Consider the following 19,062-nt stretch of genomic DNA (forward strand, 5'->3'; position numbering starts at 1 on the left):
ATCATATTTTTTGTAAGTCTCAAATACTACAATAGTCCCATATGTAAGAGGAACATATGCTTGCATTAACAATTTCTGTCCTGCCACCTCCAGGAATGACAGGAAGAATTTGTCTAAAATCTCCACCAAAACCCACTACCTTCCCACCAAAAGGCAAATTAGCATTATTATTATCTGTAGATGACATAATGTCTCTTAAACTTTTATCAACTGCCTCAACACTATATCTGTGAACCATAGACGCTTCATCCCATATGATAAGCTTTGTTTGCTTTAACAACTCAACTAGTTCACTATTTTGTTTGATATTACATACAGAATCCTCATGCACCATTAATGGTATAGCAAACCTAGAATGAGCTGTTCTACCTCCAGGTAGTAGCAAAGCAGCAATTCCACTCAATGCAACAGTAAGAACAATCATTCCTTGTGACCTTAAAAAAGAAGTCAAAACTGTCCAGAGATAAGTCTTACCTGTTCCTCCATGGCCATATACAAAGAATACTCCACCATTTTTTTTAGAAACTGCTTCCACAATTTTCTCAAAAATACTTTGTTGTTCTTGTGTTAAGTGTAACACCCTAACTACCAAAGCTCACACTTCCGGCTGCGCGACTCTGATAGCTCGGACATTACGATGACACTTATATTATTTAATACTAAAATATGAGCATGTTTAAAACTTTAAACCGCAATACCGCTCCCAAAGATACTTTCGTTCGATAACGTACATCCATAAATACCAATCAACTTACAACAACTCATAAAGAGTACATCCATATATATACATAAATATATATAAATAATATTACAAACATAATCCAATACAATTCATATCCCTCTTACAGATTATATCAAGATAAAGGCGAGGGTACAGTAAACCATAACTAAAACAATACAGAGCATCACAACAACAATTAAATAGGCTCTTCGTAACTGCTGCGCCCATATCCTGAAAGGGGAAAAATGTAGGGGGGGTGAGAACATCATCCTCGAAAGGGTTCTCAGTAGAGGGTTTTTTGGAATTACTGTAATAGGATACGTGAAGATAAACCGTACTAGTGATTAATAACCGTCTTATGCCTCCTTTCCAAAAACAACGGTTTACAGTAAAAGTAAAGTCTGAAAATCTTTTCTGAAAGAAGAACCCTTCGATTCTCAAAAACTCAAAAGCCTTTCAAAATGGTTTATCTATGCTGAACCAAAACAGCCTTTCATATTTTATTCCAAACCAGAAACACAAAACCGAAATCAACCATCAGTTCATCTCATTTCAACCACGGCCCTAGGCCCAAACAATCCAACCATCAACCAATCACCACAGTCTAATAGAGTCCCAGTAGCAAACACAAATAGGAAGATGCAAGCAAAAACAAACAGTTATTGCAAGTAGAACAATTAGCAATTAATCACATAAGCACACCAAGTATAATATGCACACCCAAACAATGTCACATAGATGCATATGATGCATGCCTGTCCCTAGTGGCTGATGATATCATCTGTCGGTTATAGAGCCAACCTGACAAGTCCTGGTAGCTAACCATTGGACTGTTCCTCTGTCGCGCATCCCCAACTCGAGTTATACTCATCATAAACTTGATCATAATCATGATCCATATCCATCACCTTCACTGGTGAATATTTACGGGGGCGAGCTCATCTGGGACTTTCACAGTGCCCGGCCACACTTACGACATAGGGTCAAAAGCGCTTCGAGTCTCAACCTGGAGCACGTGGTGGCTAGCCACTGCTTTCTCCCAGGGAAACTCTTATCTCCAATAGTGGAAGTGCAACATTCTCATTTATCAATGATTCAGCATAAACATCCATTCAATCTCATCCATGGATCAACATCCATCTCAGCCATCCGGCTCACGGTTCAGTCCAGAACCAGCCAATATTCATATCATACACAGTCATTCCGGCTCACGATTCAATCCAGAACCAACCAATATGTATAATCATACACAGCCATTCCGGCTCACAACAAAACAACACTTCCACATTCAACATCATCAATTCATAAAATCGGCATTTAAGCCATAAATCACTTTTTCCCAAATCATTTCACTTTGAAATCAAGTTTCAACTCTTTTCAGCCTTGGCTTTAAAGATCTCATTCCTCAAATCATCTCAGGCTCATAAGCCACTTTTACTCAAGGTAAATTCCCCTTTTAAAACCATGCCACTCTCGGCATCCTCTTTTCAAAACTTCCGTAACCATGGAAAGTTAAAGATTCATTTTGAAACATTCAAAATCATCCATCCAATCAATGGAATTTTATAACAAAGTTTCTCGGCAGAGTCCCAAGTCTTTAGGGAAGAATAACATAACTCATTTCACCAAATTCATTTAAAATCATCAAAACCTTAGCTTTCCGATTTGAGTAATAAAATAAGGTCTAAGCCAAACCGAGTCACGTAATCCTTTACTTCTTTCAAAGCTGTTTCCTTTACTTAGGCAAAACCAGCTTTAACCCCCATGATAAATTCTAAAGCGTTTCAACTGTTCAAAATTGTTTTAGTCTTGTAAAAATTCAGAATTCAAATAGTACTTAAACCTTTCCAAAACATTTCAAAATGAAACTTGTCAATAGACATTCAGGTTCTTTCAAAATCGTTGAAACTCCTCTAATTGAAACCCTCAAGTCAAATTCAAAGGCATTGCACTTGTCACATTTAAAACAGCTTTAAAACATAAGTTTCATCTAAATAGCTTTCTCCTGAAAGAGATACAATGCCTTTCTTAAGAAGCAAGACTAAATCACAATTTCCTCTTTAGTAATTCATTTCAAAAGCATGAATCATCCTTTTCTTGTTACTTCAAATAAAATAGTAGAAATCTTTAACTCGCCATTTTTTCAGACAACATTTCAATAAAGACTTGGATTTTATAGAAATTTTGGCAGCACCTCCCCTAAAACTTGGACTTTGCCACCCGGTTCAGGTCCCAACTAAACCGATCCAAAATCCTTTTCAACAGCCCAAAATCCAAAGTCAGTTCAAGGCAAGCCAAATCTAATAGTCATCTCAATTCCATATTTCAAGGAAACCTTTTCAAGAATCAAATCTTTATCAGCCGAATAAACTTATTTCTAAAATTTCAAAGAAACGGTTCAGCAACAATCGTTTATCAAAAACCAGATCATTTAAAGCCAGCCAGGCTGAAATCAAGAGTGTATTCTATTTTACACATTCTCAAGAAAATCCATTCAATTCAAATCAATTTCCAACGGATCCAACTCGATCTCAAAGCTTTAAAAGAATCAATTTCAAAAGCATTTCATTTCACAAAGCCACATAACAGTCGAGTCAAACAAACACCCATAATCATACAAAACAACCAAACGATACATAGGACTGATACAATCACCAAATACACATCCTCACATCAATACCCATATGTAATAATTCCAATATACAAAATATAGTTTTCGAAAAGCGCCCCTACCTCAAAACGCAATTCCATAACCCAAACGTCTCACAGAGTCCTTTCCGCCTCAATCCGAACGACGGCAACCAAAACCTCAGCTCCCAGTCACGTGCGCAATAACCATGGCAACACTAATCGCAACATACAATAATCAGGACTCGACCCCACGTTATCAAAACTCATATTCATTAACCGAACACAACGGAATACTAATGCGAGGCTTTCCGAAATATAAATACTTATTGAACTAGCGACACGAAGCAGCTGCGATTTCAAACAGGCCCGGCAACAGCTCCGGCGGCGGCCAGAAGCTTCGGTAGATCAACTATAAAAACCACGCAGCATTAAAACCTTCTCGAAATCCAAAAAGGCAGAAACCTCAATTAAAACCTTTACCGAAAAGTCAAAATTCGCGGAATCCGCTGAACATAGCAGCTCCATCAACGGCAGCTTGTACTGCAGCGACCCAGGAAGCGGCATCAACTGAACAGCAGCTCCGATGATGCTTTTCTAGTGAGTTTTCTTACTTTGGTAGTGACACAGTGACTCAGAATCAGCATAGCCGCATCACACTTATCAACGGCGGCTCCATTAGAAACCACCATAGCATCCCGGCCTCAGCAGCGGCTTCCAATGGCAACAGCGGCACGCTCAACCCAGAACCCGAATGGAGCACAGTAGGAGCGACGGCCATGGGTGACAGTGACGCGAGCTCCGATGGTGGCAGGAGGTGATGGCGACAGAGCACGGTGGCTTCCCCCTCACGGCGCGTCTCTCTCTCTCGCGCGACTGGCGACGGCGCAGCTAGGAGTGACGGTGTGACGAACAGAGGCGGCGGCACGGCGTGGACGCGGTGGTGATGAAGGCTGGAAGGTGGGGCGAGGCTGGACGGCGACCCAGCAGTGGCAGCTCCGTCTCGCGTGCCCTGGCTCGCACTTTCTCTTCCGCCCGTGACTATGGTCCACGGCTTCCTCTCGTTCGACGGCAACACGACGGCGCGGCGGCAGTGATGCCCACCGGCGCCGTCCTTTCTCTTCCCCTCTCCACCTCTCTGATCTCCCGTTTCCCTCCTCCCTTTCTTCGTTTCTTTCTTTCAGAGAATCAAAGGGGGCTGCGTGTGTTGTTGCTTTTGGGGAAAAAGGCTTTCGGCTGCTGAGGGCTAGGGAGCTGAGTGTGGGCAAAAGGGAACCGGGTCGGGTAACGTGTTACTGGGTTAGGGTTTTCCTTATTTGAAAATTAGGGTTAGGGGTAATTTGGTAGTTTCGAATAAAATCGGAAATAATATAATAATTGAAACCCAAATTAAATCCAACACTAATTGTATATAGAAAATGCTATTTGTTCATCACTCTCACAAATTATTTTCAATAAAATGTTCAAATCAAATAATTAGAAATAATATACTTAGTTTCTTCAGTTTCCAAAATAGCAGTATTAATATTTAAAATATTAATTACTTATTCCAAATCATATAAAATCCTTATTATTTCACAACTACCAACTTTATAATTTAAATATAGAAAATAATCCAATAATTATAAAATTGGATAATAATCATAATTCATCTCAAATTCAATAAATCACAACTTGGCTTAATTATCCTTAAGAAAGTAATCTCTGAAATTAAGGCTATAAATAACTATATGATTTGAGACTTGATCATAATAAGACTTTTCAAAAATTCTGGGTCTTACATTAAGGATGAGAATAATGTCTGAAATTCATTTTTCAAATTGTTCTTGTCATAGTTTAACTTCTTATAAATTAAACCATTTTGAAATTTCAGCCTCAAAAAACATTCTGAAAAAGGCATATGAGGATATTCCTTTAAGCTCTTCCTATTATCTTGCAATATCATCTCAATTTCATATAAGCATCTTGTTTTCAGCTGATCATCAATCAAAGATAAATCTGCAAACAAAAAGAAAAAACAATATAAGAACAAATAAAATAGTTATAATAAGAAACACAATATGAATCATTAAAAAATAAATTTTTATTAGAATCAAAGTAGAACCTAAATTTTTAGACAATTTTCTTTCATTATACAAAATATCATCAGATAGAAGCCTCTAAGTTTCTTCCCAAACATGTTCTGGTCTGCTCACACTATTTGACATCAATATCACCGTGAAAAGCTTCCTTAGATAATCACCTAAACCCCAACGTGAAGCTTCTTTGATAGCTTCAATATATTCTCTATCATCATTAAGTAATCCCAAAGCAAAGCAAGCATCTCTAAAACTATTGTGAATAACACCATTTGCACTTTTGATTTGGTCATAGTTGGTAGGACCTCGAACAAAATTCAACATCATTCATAAATAAAATAACTCTCCACATGTTGGATATACATAATAAAGCCTTCCAATAGTATAGCCACACTTTCTTTTTTACCAGATTTTTTCTTTTTTATTATAAAAGAATCTTGGAAACTCAAAATATATCAACTCTTTAGCCTCCGAGTAACTATTATTAGCATCCATCCATGCACTAAACATTGATTGATCAATCCCAGGTTTTGACAGAATATCATCAATATCTTCACCATCTTCATATAGAATTGGATTCCGACCAGGCAAATGAAAGCTCAATCTCTGTACAGCAGATTCTCTAGAATGAATGGGTATGCAAATATTCTCCAAACAGCTTCACATGGGGATATATATCTACAATCAAGATAGTTTTTTATTTCATCAATAACTTTATTTGAGCATTCACTATCATCAGCATTATCTAAAATAGCAGTGACGCGATCGTAACCCTTGTTTATATATTTGAAGAGATACTTAATTTCTCTTCTCTGATTACACCACTCAACATTCATGTGTGCTTGATATTTCATTAGCAAAGAAGGATTATAAGGAACAACATAGCGATTATCTAGAGCCATATTTCCTTTTTCAGTATAACAACCAGTCTTTCTTCTTCTATATATTGGATACCCTTCAGCATCAATAGTTGTTAAATCAGCAAAAGATTTGGGATAGAACTTTGAACAACGACCTTCTTTCATGCATGGTGAAAATATATTTGCAGAACCGCATGAACCATGAAGCATAAATTTTTTTACAACCTTGTACAAATCTGGATGCTCAAATTGATTAGGAATCTTAGCACAAATTACTTTATCTATATTTTTTGGATCTGGGAATTCACTTAAAGAATCCAAGAATATCAAAATATGAGCATGTGGTAGACCTCGTTTCTGAAATTCAATTGTATGAACATCTGCACATAAATCATAATATAGTACATATTAGCAACTATAGATATATTTGATGTTCTTAAAATAGTATATACTTTTTTTTTTAATGTACACCTTACCAGCAACAACTTTACCAAAGAATCTTTCTTTTTTCAAATCTTTAATTAGCATATCAAGCTTCATTTTGAACATTCGACAAACAATGTCATGACGGTCTACTGGTTTGAGATGTAAAGGGTCTAAGAGTCGCTTGATCTTTGGCCGTTTTGAATTACATGTGAAAGTGATGAACAAATCTGGATAACCAACATGACCACAAATTGCAACACAATCATGGTATAAGCCATCCATATAACGCCTACCTCCTATAAAACTTGATGGCAAAACTATTCTTTTTCCTATACTTGAGCCACTTGTTTGACCTGTAGATTTAGCATTTTTCAAACTCTTGTAATCTTCAGCTCTAAGTTTCTTTTGATGAATCCTAAAATATAACAAACGTTCTGATTCAATCATAGTGTAAGCATCCACTAAAAGTTGCTGAAAAAGTTTTTTAGAAACCAGTATTGTTGGAGCTTGTGTTTTCCTGGTTTGAAGCCTAAATACAAAAAATTGTCGCATGGTCAATTTGCTCCTCTTGTTAGGTTTCAAACTCCCGATGATTTTATGTTGAATATCAATTCTATAGCCATCTTCTCCATATGAAAAAAGAAGTGGATATTGTAAACCAAGATAAGCAACATGAATCTCATTTATACGCTTTAAGCGACCATCTTATCTTTCTAAGATTATATCTCTGATTGATGAAAGAGAATCAATATCACCAACAACTAAAGCTGCCACTTCAGAAACATCAGGCAAATTATAAATTTTTCCATCTTTTTTCCTTGAACTTAAAAGCTTCAACCTTACATGTTCTGTATTAGAACCTGCGAATCTTTCTCTCGCCATTCTAAATGATTTTGCCAAAGCATTATTCTCATCTAACATCTTTTGTAACTTGCCAACAATTTCAGGGTCAATAGCATATTTAGAATCATTTGACCTACAACATCAATAAAAAAGAAGTAAAAAAAATAAGAACTTCTATAGCTAAACAAAATGATATAGAAAATAGACAGAAAATATAAATGAAAAAAACAAAATATTAGTAATTGAGTTTAGATAAAGCAAATTACCTAAATGGTGCTATCCTATTATTTACTTCGTTTTTTGTGTCATAGATATACAACTGAGCAAATTTAGGTTTTTCACCGGGCATAGGCATTAAACTACCAATATAATAAACATTTTCTCCACTAATCTTGTAGACCGTTGGAGCACGTCTACGGCCTTTGTTTATAGATGAGTCCACCTTTCCAGCAGAAGAAGTAAATTGCAAACATTTGATTATATGCTCTGATATTATTTTGAAAATTCTTGTAATGCTTTAAACCATAGTCATAAAGTAACTCTTTTAGAACTTCATGAGGCTCTGTTAGAAAAGGCAATTGCACTTTTCCTAAACTGCAGCATAGACTAAACTCTAGAATGATATAATTTCTATTTTTTCGATTTCTTTCATCATACCACATTAAAGCACCACACTCTTGACAAATTGAAATTGAATCACCGAAATCAAAATAATCTGCATTATATGACAATTTTTTCTTTAGAGTGTACAATACAAAAGGAAAAGAATATTTATAGGTAAAAAGTAACATTTTACCTCCATATGTGAACTGAAAGTTATTTTCTTGGTGACCATTACCTGTATCATATCAAGTATAATATTTCTCAACTAAATAAATTTAACTCCAAAATGAAATATATAAGGTCCCACATCGGTTGGGGAGGGGAACGAAGCATGCCTTATAAGGGTGTGGATACCTCTCTCTATCATGACGCGTTTTGACGAGTGAATGTGGGGGGCTTCGGCTATCATCTCTATCGTCAAAGACAAAACTGTGAGATCTTGTGTGCCAAAACAGACAATATCGACTGTTACACGAGTGAGTGTGGGTGAAAAAGAATGGATAACAGTACTAATAGCATAAAAAAAAATAATTTATTATAGCAAACTCACCAGAAATATCATCATAGTTGAAATCATAATCAACTCTAACAGAAACTAATTCATCTTAAAAAAATAACTTCATTCCATTGATTACATGTTGTCCAAAAGATAAATAATAACTTGAATGTGTCATGGATTTTTTTATATTTGAATAATCTTGACCAACAGAAACTCCATATTAAAATGCAATTGGATTAAAAACAATAAATAGCAATTAATAAAATTTATATATATTTTGGCACATGTGTATTATTTTATATATTTTTAACGTATATTTTAAATTTTAATATATATTTTATATAAACAATTTATTTGATAATTAATTTAATAGACGTTTTTTTTTGTATATTTTAATTGTATTTTAAGGAGAGATAGAGTTAAAATCCTCATTCATATGTACAATTTGAAATCTTCTATTTTATCTAATTGAAAATTTATATTAAAACTTCGAAAATTATATAAATTCTTTGAAATCAACTCTAAAATTGTTTTGCCATCTTTAACATCGTGTTTTGGCTGTGTTTAACTGCACCAGGGCATTACTCATTTACTGTGAAATATTCAAGCCTAAAACACAATTTTGCTTTGTGCGCAGGCCAACTCCGAGAAGCAAAGAAAACATCTCAAAAAGCAAATTTCAAAGAAGAAGAAGGAGGAGGAGGAGAAGAAGAAGAATATCAAAATCAAGTAAGCGATGAGCAGCATCGGAACAGGTTACGACCTATCGGTCACTACTTTCTCACCAGATGGCCGCGTTTTCCAGATCGAGTACGCCGCCAAGGCCGTCGACAATAGCGGGTAAACCCTTCTCCCCCCCCCCCCCTTTTTTTTTTTTGCTCTCATTTTTTATTCATAAAATTGCTTTTGAAGGTTTTGCCTACACTGAAATCATCGATTTTAGGTAAGGGTTTTGGGGAAAAGGGAATTAGTGAACAATTGTTCATTGGTTAGCTTGGTTTTCTTACTTTGTTTAGGAGTGGGTTTTAGCTGTTTTTTTTTTTTTTTTTTTTTTTTTTTTTCTGGAGTAATTGAATGATGGTAGATTTTGATTTTCGGTTTTGAATATTTTTTTTTTGTGTATTGCGATCTTTCAATTACAACATTGTTGTTGCAGGACTGTTATAGGGATCAAATGCAAGGATGGCATTGTGTTGGTAGGTTATTCTGATTTAATCTTTGTACTCCTTTTTGTTTTTGTCTTTCCTAACAAATATAAACTAATAAAAAAACTTGGTTTTTGTTTTAGGGCGTGGAGAAACTTATTGCTTCAAAAATGATGTTACCGGGTTCTAATCGGAGAATACACTCGGTTCATCGCCACTCTGGCATGGTACTAAGTTATTTACAATTCCAATTTTTATACTATTTTGTACAGCTTGCTAGTAGGTTACTATTTTTTTGTTGTTACTCCCCCCGCCCCTCCTTTTTTTTCCAATAAAAAAAATCTAACGACAATAAATGGTTTACAAAAAATACACATTGTTGACTTGCTGGGTAGCTCGTATTGTAGTGTTGTGATTAGTGCAGTGGAGCATATAGGATTTAAGAAGTTATTGAAGGAGAACATGTGAATTGAGTGTGAAGAATGAAAGAAGTATGGGTAATGTCTGTATGAAAAATGTTAAATTAACGATGATATATCTTATATGAAAAATATTTGAAACGACCATATGTTCAATTAATTGGAAGTATTAGAAAGTTGTGGAGATCATAGAACTAGGTTATAATGTTGCGTTGATAGGGATACCTTCATGTGATTTACTTTTATTATTATTGTTTTATGGGGATAATATTGTTGCGTTGATAGGGATACCTTCGTGTGGTTTGTTTTCATTATTTTGTTTTATGGGGATAATATCAGCGGCTTCATTACTGTTGCTTTGATGTTTTTGAACCTTTTCTTATGTATGCATGAATCTTCTTCCAATTTTAGGCCGTGGCAGGGTTAGCAGCTGATGGTAGGCAAATTGTTGCGAGGACCAAGTCTGAAGCAACTAACTATGACAGGTTTATTACATTATCCTGAAATATCCCAACAAAGTCCACCCTGCCCTTATATTGTTATTCATTTTCTCTGATGCGTTCGTTTAAGTGTATTGTCTATACTGACTAAGATTGGATTGGATGTGTTATTGCTATTGAACGCAAATGAACTAATTGGAAATTTAAATCACTGGAAAGTGACTAAGCCTTGTTTTGGTTTTGATTCAACCAATTATTATTAATCTTTCTATTCTGCTATATTTTGCTTGACTTATTGTCAATGTGACAATGTATGATTCCCTGAAACTGATCGATAAGTATTTCAGATGCTGTTCAAATAACACAGTGATGATTTAGTTTACTTTATTGTTCTTACTTCTCAGGCTTCTAGTGATAGAATATAATCGAAAGCTAAACTCCTCATTCAGAAAGAAACTTTTAGTGGACCATTAAAATTATTGGTTTATACCCTAAAACATTCGCCATTTCAAACATCTATGATCTAACACATTGCTGTTGGTGGCTCTGGATTGAAATGAACCATATCATGCTTGGGTTTTCAGTACTCATGCATTTTCATGCTTTAGATTGAATGTCAGGATTGAATCACTATGGGATAAGAGAACTAGTGTAGTAGTGTTGAACGGACTACGTTTGATGTGCATGCTAATATTGTGTTTTTACCCATTTCCTTGTGTGTATAGTGCCAAGTTAAAGATCAATATCTTGCCATTACATAATATTCACTTCTAGCTTATTTTTCTTTGCAGTGTGTATGGAGAACCTATTCCTGTTAAGGAACTTGCTGAACGCGTGGCTAGTTATGTGCACCTTTGCACACTATACTGGTGGCTCAGGTTTAGTGAAATTGATTCGCATTACCATTTTAAGCTGTACTTTTTCGTATTTTTTACATCAATAACATATTGTTGGCAATTTCACAGACCTTTTGGATGTGGCGTCATACTAGGAGGTTATGATAGAGATGGACCACAATTGTACATGGTTGAACCTTCTGGCGTTTCCTATGTTAGTGAACCTTTTGTTGACAACTTCTGATATTATCTTTGGCAATGCCTGAACTATTGAGGTTCCTTTTCTTTGCAGTTCCACATACAGCTTTTATACTAATTTGTTCTTGTTGCTATGTTCTAGAGATATTTTGGTGCTGCAATTGGGAAAGGCAGGCAGGCTGCAAAAACGTAAGGGAATTAACATTAATCATAATTATTATATTCAATAATAAATGTAAAATTAAATTTTTCCTTTTAATTGTTTTTGGTATGGAGGTTATCCTCCTTTCAGTTTCCATTGTTGGCTTTCTCTTGGCATAGGGTATGTTTGGTTGCAGGGTAAATGATATAGAAAAACATTTGTTCTGTTTAATAACTACTATGTGGAGTTGCTATTATATAGAATCTTGCTTTGTGAAGTTTGATAGTAATCTGCTGAAGGTAATAAAGTGGGAGGGTAGACCTTCCCTTTTTTCTCTTTATTTTTATTGCCAGTGTAAAATTTTTCAAACTGATCAAGATATGCTGCAATTTTTTCCGTCCTCTTTTTGTACTGTGGTGTGTACTGTTTGAGTTGAATAAACATAAATGCAAGAAAATACTAATGTGAATTAGAATCTTACTCCTTGATGGTTTGAACATTGTTCCCCATGCAAAATCTCTTCAACTGTTGTTTGAAGGATTCCTTCTGGCATCTTCATCCCATATCCCGAATACTGAAAATAGTAGATTTGTGATCAAATTTAAATTTTAATTAGGTTGTATTGAAAAGATTGATTACAGGGTGTTCAAGTGGCAATGGAAGTATGACCAGTATGTGTTTTTTGCCTTTGTAGTTTAAATTCAATTTCGCCTTTGGGCTTAACTTGAATCAGCCTTTTGGAATATGGTGGGTGTTTCTTATCTTTTTTGCTATCAGCCATGAAGGCTTGCTCAGTGTATGAGGATTCTGTCATTGTGCAGTCTTGCTGTCTGGGGAGGGTATAATAAGGTGTAAAATATATTATATCTAGGTAAATAGGGAACTTTAGATATTGCATGGAGCATGGGAAGCTCGAATTTTGTTATTCTTGCAATATTTCTTTTATTTTTGTTGATGGGTTGTAATTGATTTTTTCAGCCTTGGCTATATTTGGTTCATGTTATAACCTTCGAAGATCTCACCATGTTTTCTTTCTTGATCTGATTCAAATTGGTCTCGAGATAGCCGACTCATTCTGTAAGATATTAAATTTTCTTGTTAAATTATTGGCAGAGAGATCGAGAAGTTAAAGCTTACTGACATGACTTGCCGTCAAGGGGTTATTGAAGTAGCCAAGATGTAAGTACCGTGATTATTAGATATAGTATGTATAATCTGTGCTTAGTTTTTTATTTAGATGAATTGCCTTCTGTCTCTGATGCGTTCATTGATGTGAACATTTTAGTCCTTCAACTTTTGTCAAGCATTGACAATAATTTTCATTCTTCATTGTGTTGGAGCTGAAGTGCAATAGAACCAAACTTAGTATGGATAAGTTGGATTTTCCCAATCAAGAAATCTGATCAAATCAGTGATTTATCTTGATAATTGCTGGTTTTTTTATGAACAATTAAGCTACAACTCTTAAAGTCATTTTTTAAAAGTTCGGGAAACCCCTTGCATCTTTTAGAATCATTAAGAATTTTTCAACCCTCAATTGGAAGGAGTAAAATTGAATATTTTCTAAATTGAATATTTTACATGTATTGAGCTATAGAGATTGCAGATGGTAAAAGTTCCCTTTTTTGCTTCGAATTGTTTTAGTTGTCAGTATTGTATGGGATGGTTAGCTTTATAATCCAGTTTTCTACTCCATAATAAGGGAAGGATGTTTATTCTTGACATACTATTCTTTCTCCAAGTCAATGTCTTGATATGGATTGTTATTTACAACCATCTTTGTTATTTTTCTTCGCCAAACAGTATTTATGGAGTTCATGATGAGGCAAAGGATAAAGACTTTGAACTTGAAATGAGTTGGGTATGTGATGAATCAAATCGCCAGCATCAAAAGGTAAGGTCCAACTGTATGTATCCATATACTTTGTAACAGGTTGTAATTTTTGGGTTTAATATTTTGATCTCCTATCTGTCATTTTCTTCTCAAAGATCTTTGGGGGGGTGTACTTTTTGACCTCTCCATACTTTTTCATGTGTATTGTGTACTTTACATTTACTCTTTTTCTATTGTTGAGGGATTGAATCTGATGTCTATCCTTTCAAACACTTGCATCACATCCATCTTTTAGGATATGTAGTTACCGTGATCTAACTAATGATATGCTCTTGTCTAAACCTGTTGAAAGGTTTATAGGTGGATACACCTAGTTTATTAGTACAGAACCTTTTTGTTAGCAAAACACTCTCCTACTACACTACCAAAGGGTAGCTTTATGTTAGTGATTCGCTGTTCTCTAGCATAGCGTTTCTTTGTTTATTTTGTTAGCTTACATGCCTCTGAATTGATCATGTGCAGGTCCCTGATGAGCTTCTAGAAGAAGCTAAGGCAGCAGCCAAAGCTGCTCTTGAAGAAATGGATGCAGATTAGTCAGATTGAAATAGTTATTTAGTTCTAGAGATGTATTTCTATAACTGACCATTTCAGCATTTGGAACTTTTAAAGGAAATGTAATGTTGGATTTTCTATGCTTGATTATTAAACGTCCGAGTTCCTATGGATAAATCTTCTGAAGGAAGTACTTTAGATTCTGGCCTTCGGTTGTTGATTTTATGTTTGCATTGTGTCTTCTTTGCCCATGTTTACTCAACTTACCATCAAGTTTGTTTTCTATATGTTGGAAACTTGGAATGCATTTTCTTCTGGACAGTTCTTGGGTAGGGCGAAGAAATTTGGATTGGAAAAGGTTTTCCGTGCAGGACACTGGCTTGCCTAGGATGGAGCTTATTATATACAGGTGAAAGAAGGGGGAAAGAAATGGGTGTGTAGTGTGTTGAAATTACACTTGAGGGTTACAAACTTAATCGAATTTCATGTACGAGAATATGGTCAAATTTTCGGGTTTATCTATCTTTTCTTTTCCAAGTGATGGGTTGTTTGATTGTTAAGGTCCTTGTACCAACTAGGCCCTAAAAAAAAAGAGGGTCCTTGTACCAACAAGGATGTTTGTGATAAAAATATTAATATCAATGTTCAAAATAACACTCTACTTACCAATCTAGTTAACATGAGAAACTTTGAATAACACTAACTACAATGAGAAAGTGATGCTGTGATTAACATTTAAAAATAAGTTTAGTCAATTTGAAAAAAATATTTTACCATGGTTTTAAAAATCAGTTCAAATTGATCGGCTGAACTGTAGATCGAATCAACCTGTAAAAAACAGAGGTAATTGCAAAATCGGATGGTTGAACCGAACTAGAAACCGTGAATAGTGAAGAATTAGTAGGCCGCTAGAGCACCTAGGCGGCCAACTCAAATTCTTTGTCGCACTCCACCGTTGTCATCATCGGAGCAGTCTTCTTTCCAGTTGATGTCATTGTCGTCCTCCTCCATCTGATCCTGTCTGCTCATTCATTCCTCTCTCAATCTATTCTCACTTTCTCTGTTCAGAGCTCCTTCTCTGGTTCTGCCTTTCTACTCTAGGGAAGGTTGAAGAACGGACAAAAAAAAAAAAAAGAAGAAGACATGCAACACCATGACAGCGTGCAACTTGAAAAGATGAGAAGGTGGAAATTATGTTTTTCCATTAGGGTAATTGGGTCAGACTCAAAAAGTGATTTTTTTTTATCAAACAATGTCACTAATATTCTTTTTAAGACAAAACAAGAAATACAAACACCAAAATATTAGTTAAGAAAGAAACTTTAAGTATTAATTATATAATACCATATTTGAGATACGTTGAGTCCTTCGTCTTCCACGTATCATGTTTGTATCCGTGATATGTTCAAATGTGCATGTCTCTTATCTCGTGTAGTTAATATATAATAGTTGATTTAATAGCTAATTTTAAATGTACACATACTATTTTTTTTCTTAAATTGAGCTTAGCTAACTAGTATTTTGAGGGTACTATCTAAGAATTCAGGAATACAAAAATTTTAATGAAAAAAAATGATAAAAAATTAAGAGTGACTTTGATTTGTATTTTTATTTCTAGTATTTTCTGTTTTTAGAATTTATAAAAAAAAAAAGTTAGGAGTAGAAAATAAAATTTTATTATTTTTACTATTATTTTTTATTTTACAAAATTCTAAAAATAAAAAGTACTGAAAATAAAAATACAAATAAAAAACATAAGTTTTTAATGCATGAAAAACGCAAAAAACCTTGTACTAATGGATATCCAAAGAGTTCTTCGGATACTAATTACAATCTTGCAAGTAGCATTTGCCTAGGAGTTTAGCTGTTCTTTCTTTCAAATTAAACTTGGGTTTTGCTAAGGAAAAATTTAGATCAAGTTCTTCAATCCTTACATTCATTTTATCTTATTTTTAAATAGGGACGGAACTAGATGAAATATTAGAGAAAAGTCAAAAATATTTACATAATAAAATAAAACTAAAGTAAAATTTTAAGAGGGGCTAAACTAAATTTTACATATAATTTACATGTAAAAAATTAAAATTAGGGGGCCATTATCCCCCTTTCTCTCTATGTGGCTTCGCCCCTGTTCTCAAATAAAATGATGACATCTAGTCAATTTTTCTTGATAGATGAATGTATATTTTTAGTTGTTAAATTATCTACATCATAAAGAAAAATTTTATAAAAGAGGATATAAAGGTCTTCGTATAATTTTTTTGCCTAAAACATGAACAATAAGAAGAAAAATACCAAAGAAGAGCACAAGCTATGGAGCTAAAGGATCACAACGAAGAGTTATGAATCCGGCTTTTAATAAAGCTTGGATATGCTTTTCAACGACTTGCACTCATTCAGGACCGAGTTCATCATTTTTGTTGAACAGGTCGTGAACCCGGGTAATCAGCGAACTTGTGACTCATGAGGTTCAGGTATTCCAAGCATATCAGAGGCTTTCCAAGCAAAGAGATCGAAATTTTTGTAAGAACTTAACGAGATCTGCTTTCAATTCTTTATCCAAGTTGGCTCCTATGCTTGTCATTTTTTCGGCCTGATCTCTAATTTGAACTTCTTCTGTCTTTTCCCAAGTCGTGGCTTTAGTTCTTCTCGTATTCGGACACCACCAAACTCAATGGTGTTGTCTTCTTTTCCCTTATTACCTCCAGGTAGGTTCAAACTTTCATTATAAGATTTTCGTGCCAATCTCTGATCTCCTCTTATGGTAGCGATTCTCTCTGAAGTCAAAAATTTCATGCAGAGATGAGGAGTAGAAACGATCATCGCGAGTTGGTTCAAGATTGTCCGACCTATTAGTGCATTATAGGCTGATGTTATATCAACCACAATGTAGTCTATACTTAAAGTCCTAGATTCCATACCTTTACCGAAAGTGGTATGTAACGGGATGAAGTCGAGAGGTCGGATGGGTGTATCTCCTAACCTGAAAAGAGTGTCAGGATATGCTCTAAGCTCTTTCTCTTCTAACCCAAGCTTGTCGAAGGCAGGTTTAAACAATATATCGGCCGATATTTCTTGATCTACCAGAGTTCTGTGGAGGTTTGCATTGGCTAGTATCATGGTAATCACAATGGGATCGTCATGGTTGGGGGGGTCACTCCTTAAGCATATACTTTGGTGAATGAAATTGTGGGTAAGTCGGGAGCTTCACATTCTCCACTGACTTGACAGGCTTCTTTAAATGCCTTTTACGAGAAGACTTTGTTATCTTGCCTCCTGTAAACCCTTCAGCTATCATATGGATATATCTATTAGGGGTTTGTGGTGGCCGATCTCGTCAACCTTTGTCTTCATCGCCTCTCTTCCTTTTTCCTTGATCGTCCGATCTTTTTGCAAGGTATCTTTCTAACCGACCTTCTTTGACCAATTTTTCTATCACATTTTCAAGTTGTAGCACTCATTGGTTGAATGCCCTATAGCTTGTGATACTCGCAGTATTCTATCCGACTTTCACCTTTCTTGTTCTTAATACGACGAGGTGGTGGAAGTTTCTCGATATGGCAGATCTTCCTATAAATATCGATAAGAGAAACTCTTAGAGGGATATAATTATGGTATCTTCGGGGTTTGTCCGAGCTATATTCGTCCCTTTTCTTTGCTTCATTCTCTTTCTCCCGAGCTTGATAAGGAGGATTTTGTCTTGGAACGGGTTCTATAAATCGAGCATTTTCTTCCATGTTGATGTATTTTTTTGCCCGCTCTTATACTTTGTACAGAGAAGTCAGATGTCACTTTGATATGAAATGAAAAAACGGGCCTTCTCTGAGGCCGTTAACTAGCCCCATTATTACTGCTTCTATAGGTAGATTTTGAATTTTCAAGCAAGCTTTGTTGAATCTTTTCATATAAGCTCGGAGAGTTTTTCCGACCTCTTGTCTGACCCCTAGGAGATTAGGAGCGTGCTTGACTTTGTCTTTCTAAATTGAAAATTGGTTGAGAATTTTTCTTGCAAAGTCGTCAAAGAGGTCACTGACCTAGGTGGTAAGCTATTGAACCACTTCATCACCGCTTTAGTTAACGTCGTTGGGAAAGCTTTGCAATGGGTTGCATCGAATGCATCAGCCAGATATATCCGACTTTTAAAGTTACTAAGATGGAATCTCGGGTTGGTCATTCCATCATAGAGGTCCATGTTGGGGTTTTTAAAGTTCCTGGGAACCCTAGCCCGCATGATTTCTTCTATAAACGAATCTTTTTCTCCGAAAGGATGTTCCTCTCGGTCTGCATTGTTGCTTCGATTTTGAAGGAAACCTAATTTCAACAGTTTTTCTCCTAATTCTCTTTGCTATCGCACCTCCCTTCACAAGTCTCTTTCAACTTCTCTTTATCGCTCTATCTCCTGCTCGAGTTGCTCTAATCGGCCATGATGCTCGTATACGAGTCCCATAATTTTTGTTGGGTGCATAGGTTCCTCATTCTCTGGTGGAGTATTTTTGAATTGATTCTCCTGGGTTGAGGGTTTCCCGATGTCCCCTCCTCATTAGGGCCACTTGCTCTATCATATCGTGGAGATATTGTGAGTGCTCGATCATCATTGTGAGGTTCTGGTTCTGATTCAGACACTGTATGTCCGTCTTCGAACTGATCATCCGCCATGGTTGGGTGTAGACTTCCAGGTCCCTAGCAACGGCACCAATATTCCGAGGGTTACTTGAAACTGGGTTGCTTTTGGTTCTGAACGTGAGGTCCAAACTCCTTCTGGGCAGCGTCTGACTTATGTTGGTGTCGAGGTGCCGCTGTCCGAGTTCCTCGTGAGGAGGTGGGGATGGTACCTGCAA

At 35.6% G+C, this 19,062-nt stretch overlaps 3 protein-coding genes and 1 long non-coding RNA gene across 4 annotated transcripts; 1 reads left to right on the forward strand and 3 right to left on the reverse strand.

The window, feature by feature from the left end:
* Positions 1-19: 19 nt before the first annotated feature.
* LOC140181424 (uncharacterized) lies at positions 20-424 on the reverse strand. Its single transcript, XM_072224984.1, has one exon. The coding sequence runs from the start codon at positions 422-424 to the stop codon at positions 20-22; it is 405 nt and encodes a 134-aa protein (XP_072081085.1).
* Positions 425-751: 327 nt separating this feature from the next.
* On the reverse strand, positions 752-4,621 carry LOC112769315 (uncharacterized). The gene is made up of 3 exons (XR_003186452.3): positions 3,833-4,621; positions 3,455-3,761; positions 752-952 (listed from the first exon to the last, which is right to left on the reverse strand). It is a non-coding gene; the product is annotated as an uncharacterized lncRNA (long non-coding RNA).
* Positions 4,622-6,026: 1,405 nt separating this feature from the next.
* On the reverse strand, positions 6,027-7,265 carry LOC140181425 (uncharacterized). The gene is made up of 2 exons (XM_072224985.1): positions 6,764-7,265; positions 6,027-6,667 (listed from the first exon to the last, which is right to left on the reverse strand). The coding sequence occupies exons 1-2, from the start codon at positions 7,263-7,265 to the stop codon at positions 6,027-6,029; spliced, it is 1,143 nt and encodes a 380-aa protein (XP_072081086.1).
* A 1,823-nt stretch (positions 7,266-9,088) lies between these two features.
* Positions 9,089-14,449, forward strand: LOC112769316 (proteasome subunit alpha type-3). The gene is made up of 10 exons (XM_025813793.2): positions 9,089-9,498; positions 9,815-9,854; positions 9,947-10,030; positions 10,634-10,707; positions 11,454-11,540; positions 11,628-11,712; positions 11,839-11,885; positions 12,952-13,017; positions 13,642-13,732; positions 14,195-14,449. The coding sequence occupies exons 1-10, from the start codon at positions 9,395-9,397 to the stop codon at positions 14,264-14,266; spliced, it is 750 nt and encodes a 249-aa protein (XP_025669578.1). The 5' UTR covers positions 9,089-9,394; the 3' UTR covers positions 14,267-14,449.
* The last annotated feature ends 4,613 nt before the right edge of the window (positions 14,450-19,062 follow it).

Source organism: Arachis hypogaea, chromosome 18 (assembly GCF_003086295.3).
Source record: "Arachis hypogaea cultivar Tifrunner chromosome 18, arahy.Tifrunner.gnm2.J5K5, whole genome shotgun sequence".
NCBI classification, from domain to species: Eukaryota; Viridiplantae; Streptophyta; class Magnoliopsida; order Fabales; family Fabaceae; genus Arachis; species Arachis hypogaea.

Excerpts from the sequence above, each read along its gene's own strand:
- LOC112769316 (XM_025813793.2), top strand. The coding sequence starts at position 9,395 with ATGAGCAGCATCGGAACAGGTTACGACCTATCGGTCACTACTTTCTCA. Across the intron at positions 10,708-11,453 it reads GAAGCAACTAACTATGACAG|TGTGTATGGAGAACCTATTC; the intron begins GTTTATTACATT and ends TTTTCTTTGCAG. Across the intron at positions 13,733-14,194 it reads CAAATCGCCAGCATCAAAAG|GTCCCTGATGAGCTTCTAGA; the intron begins GTAAGGTCCAAC and ends GATCATGTGCAG.
- LOC140181425 (XM_072224985.1), bottom strand. The coding sequence starts at position 7,265 with ATGCGACAATTTTTTGTATTTAGGCTTCAAACCAGGAAAACACAAGCT. Across the intron at positions 6,668-6,763 it reads CTTTGGTAAAGTTGTTGCTG|ATGTTCATACAATTGAATTT; the intron begins GTAAGGTGTACA and ends ATTTATGTGCAG.
- LOC140181424 (XM_072224984.1), bottom strand. The coding sequence starts at position 424 with ATGATTGTTCTTACTGTTGCATTGAGTGGAATTGCTGCTTTGCTACTA.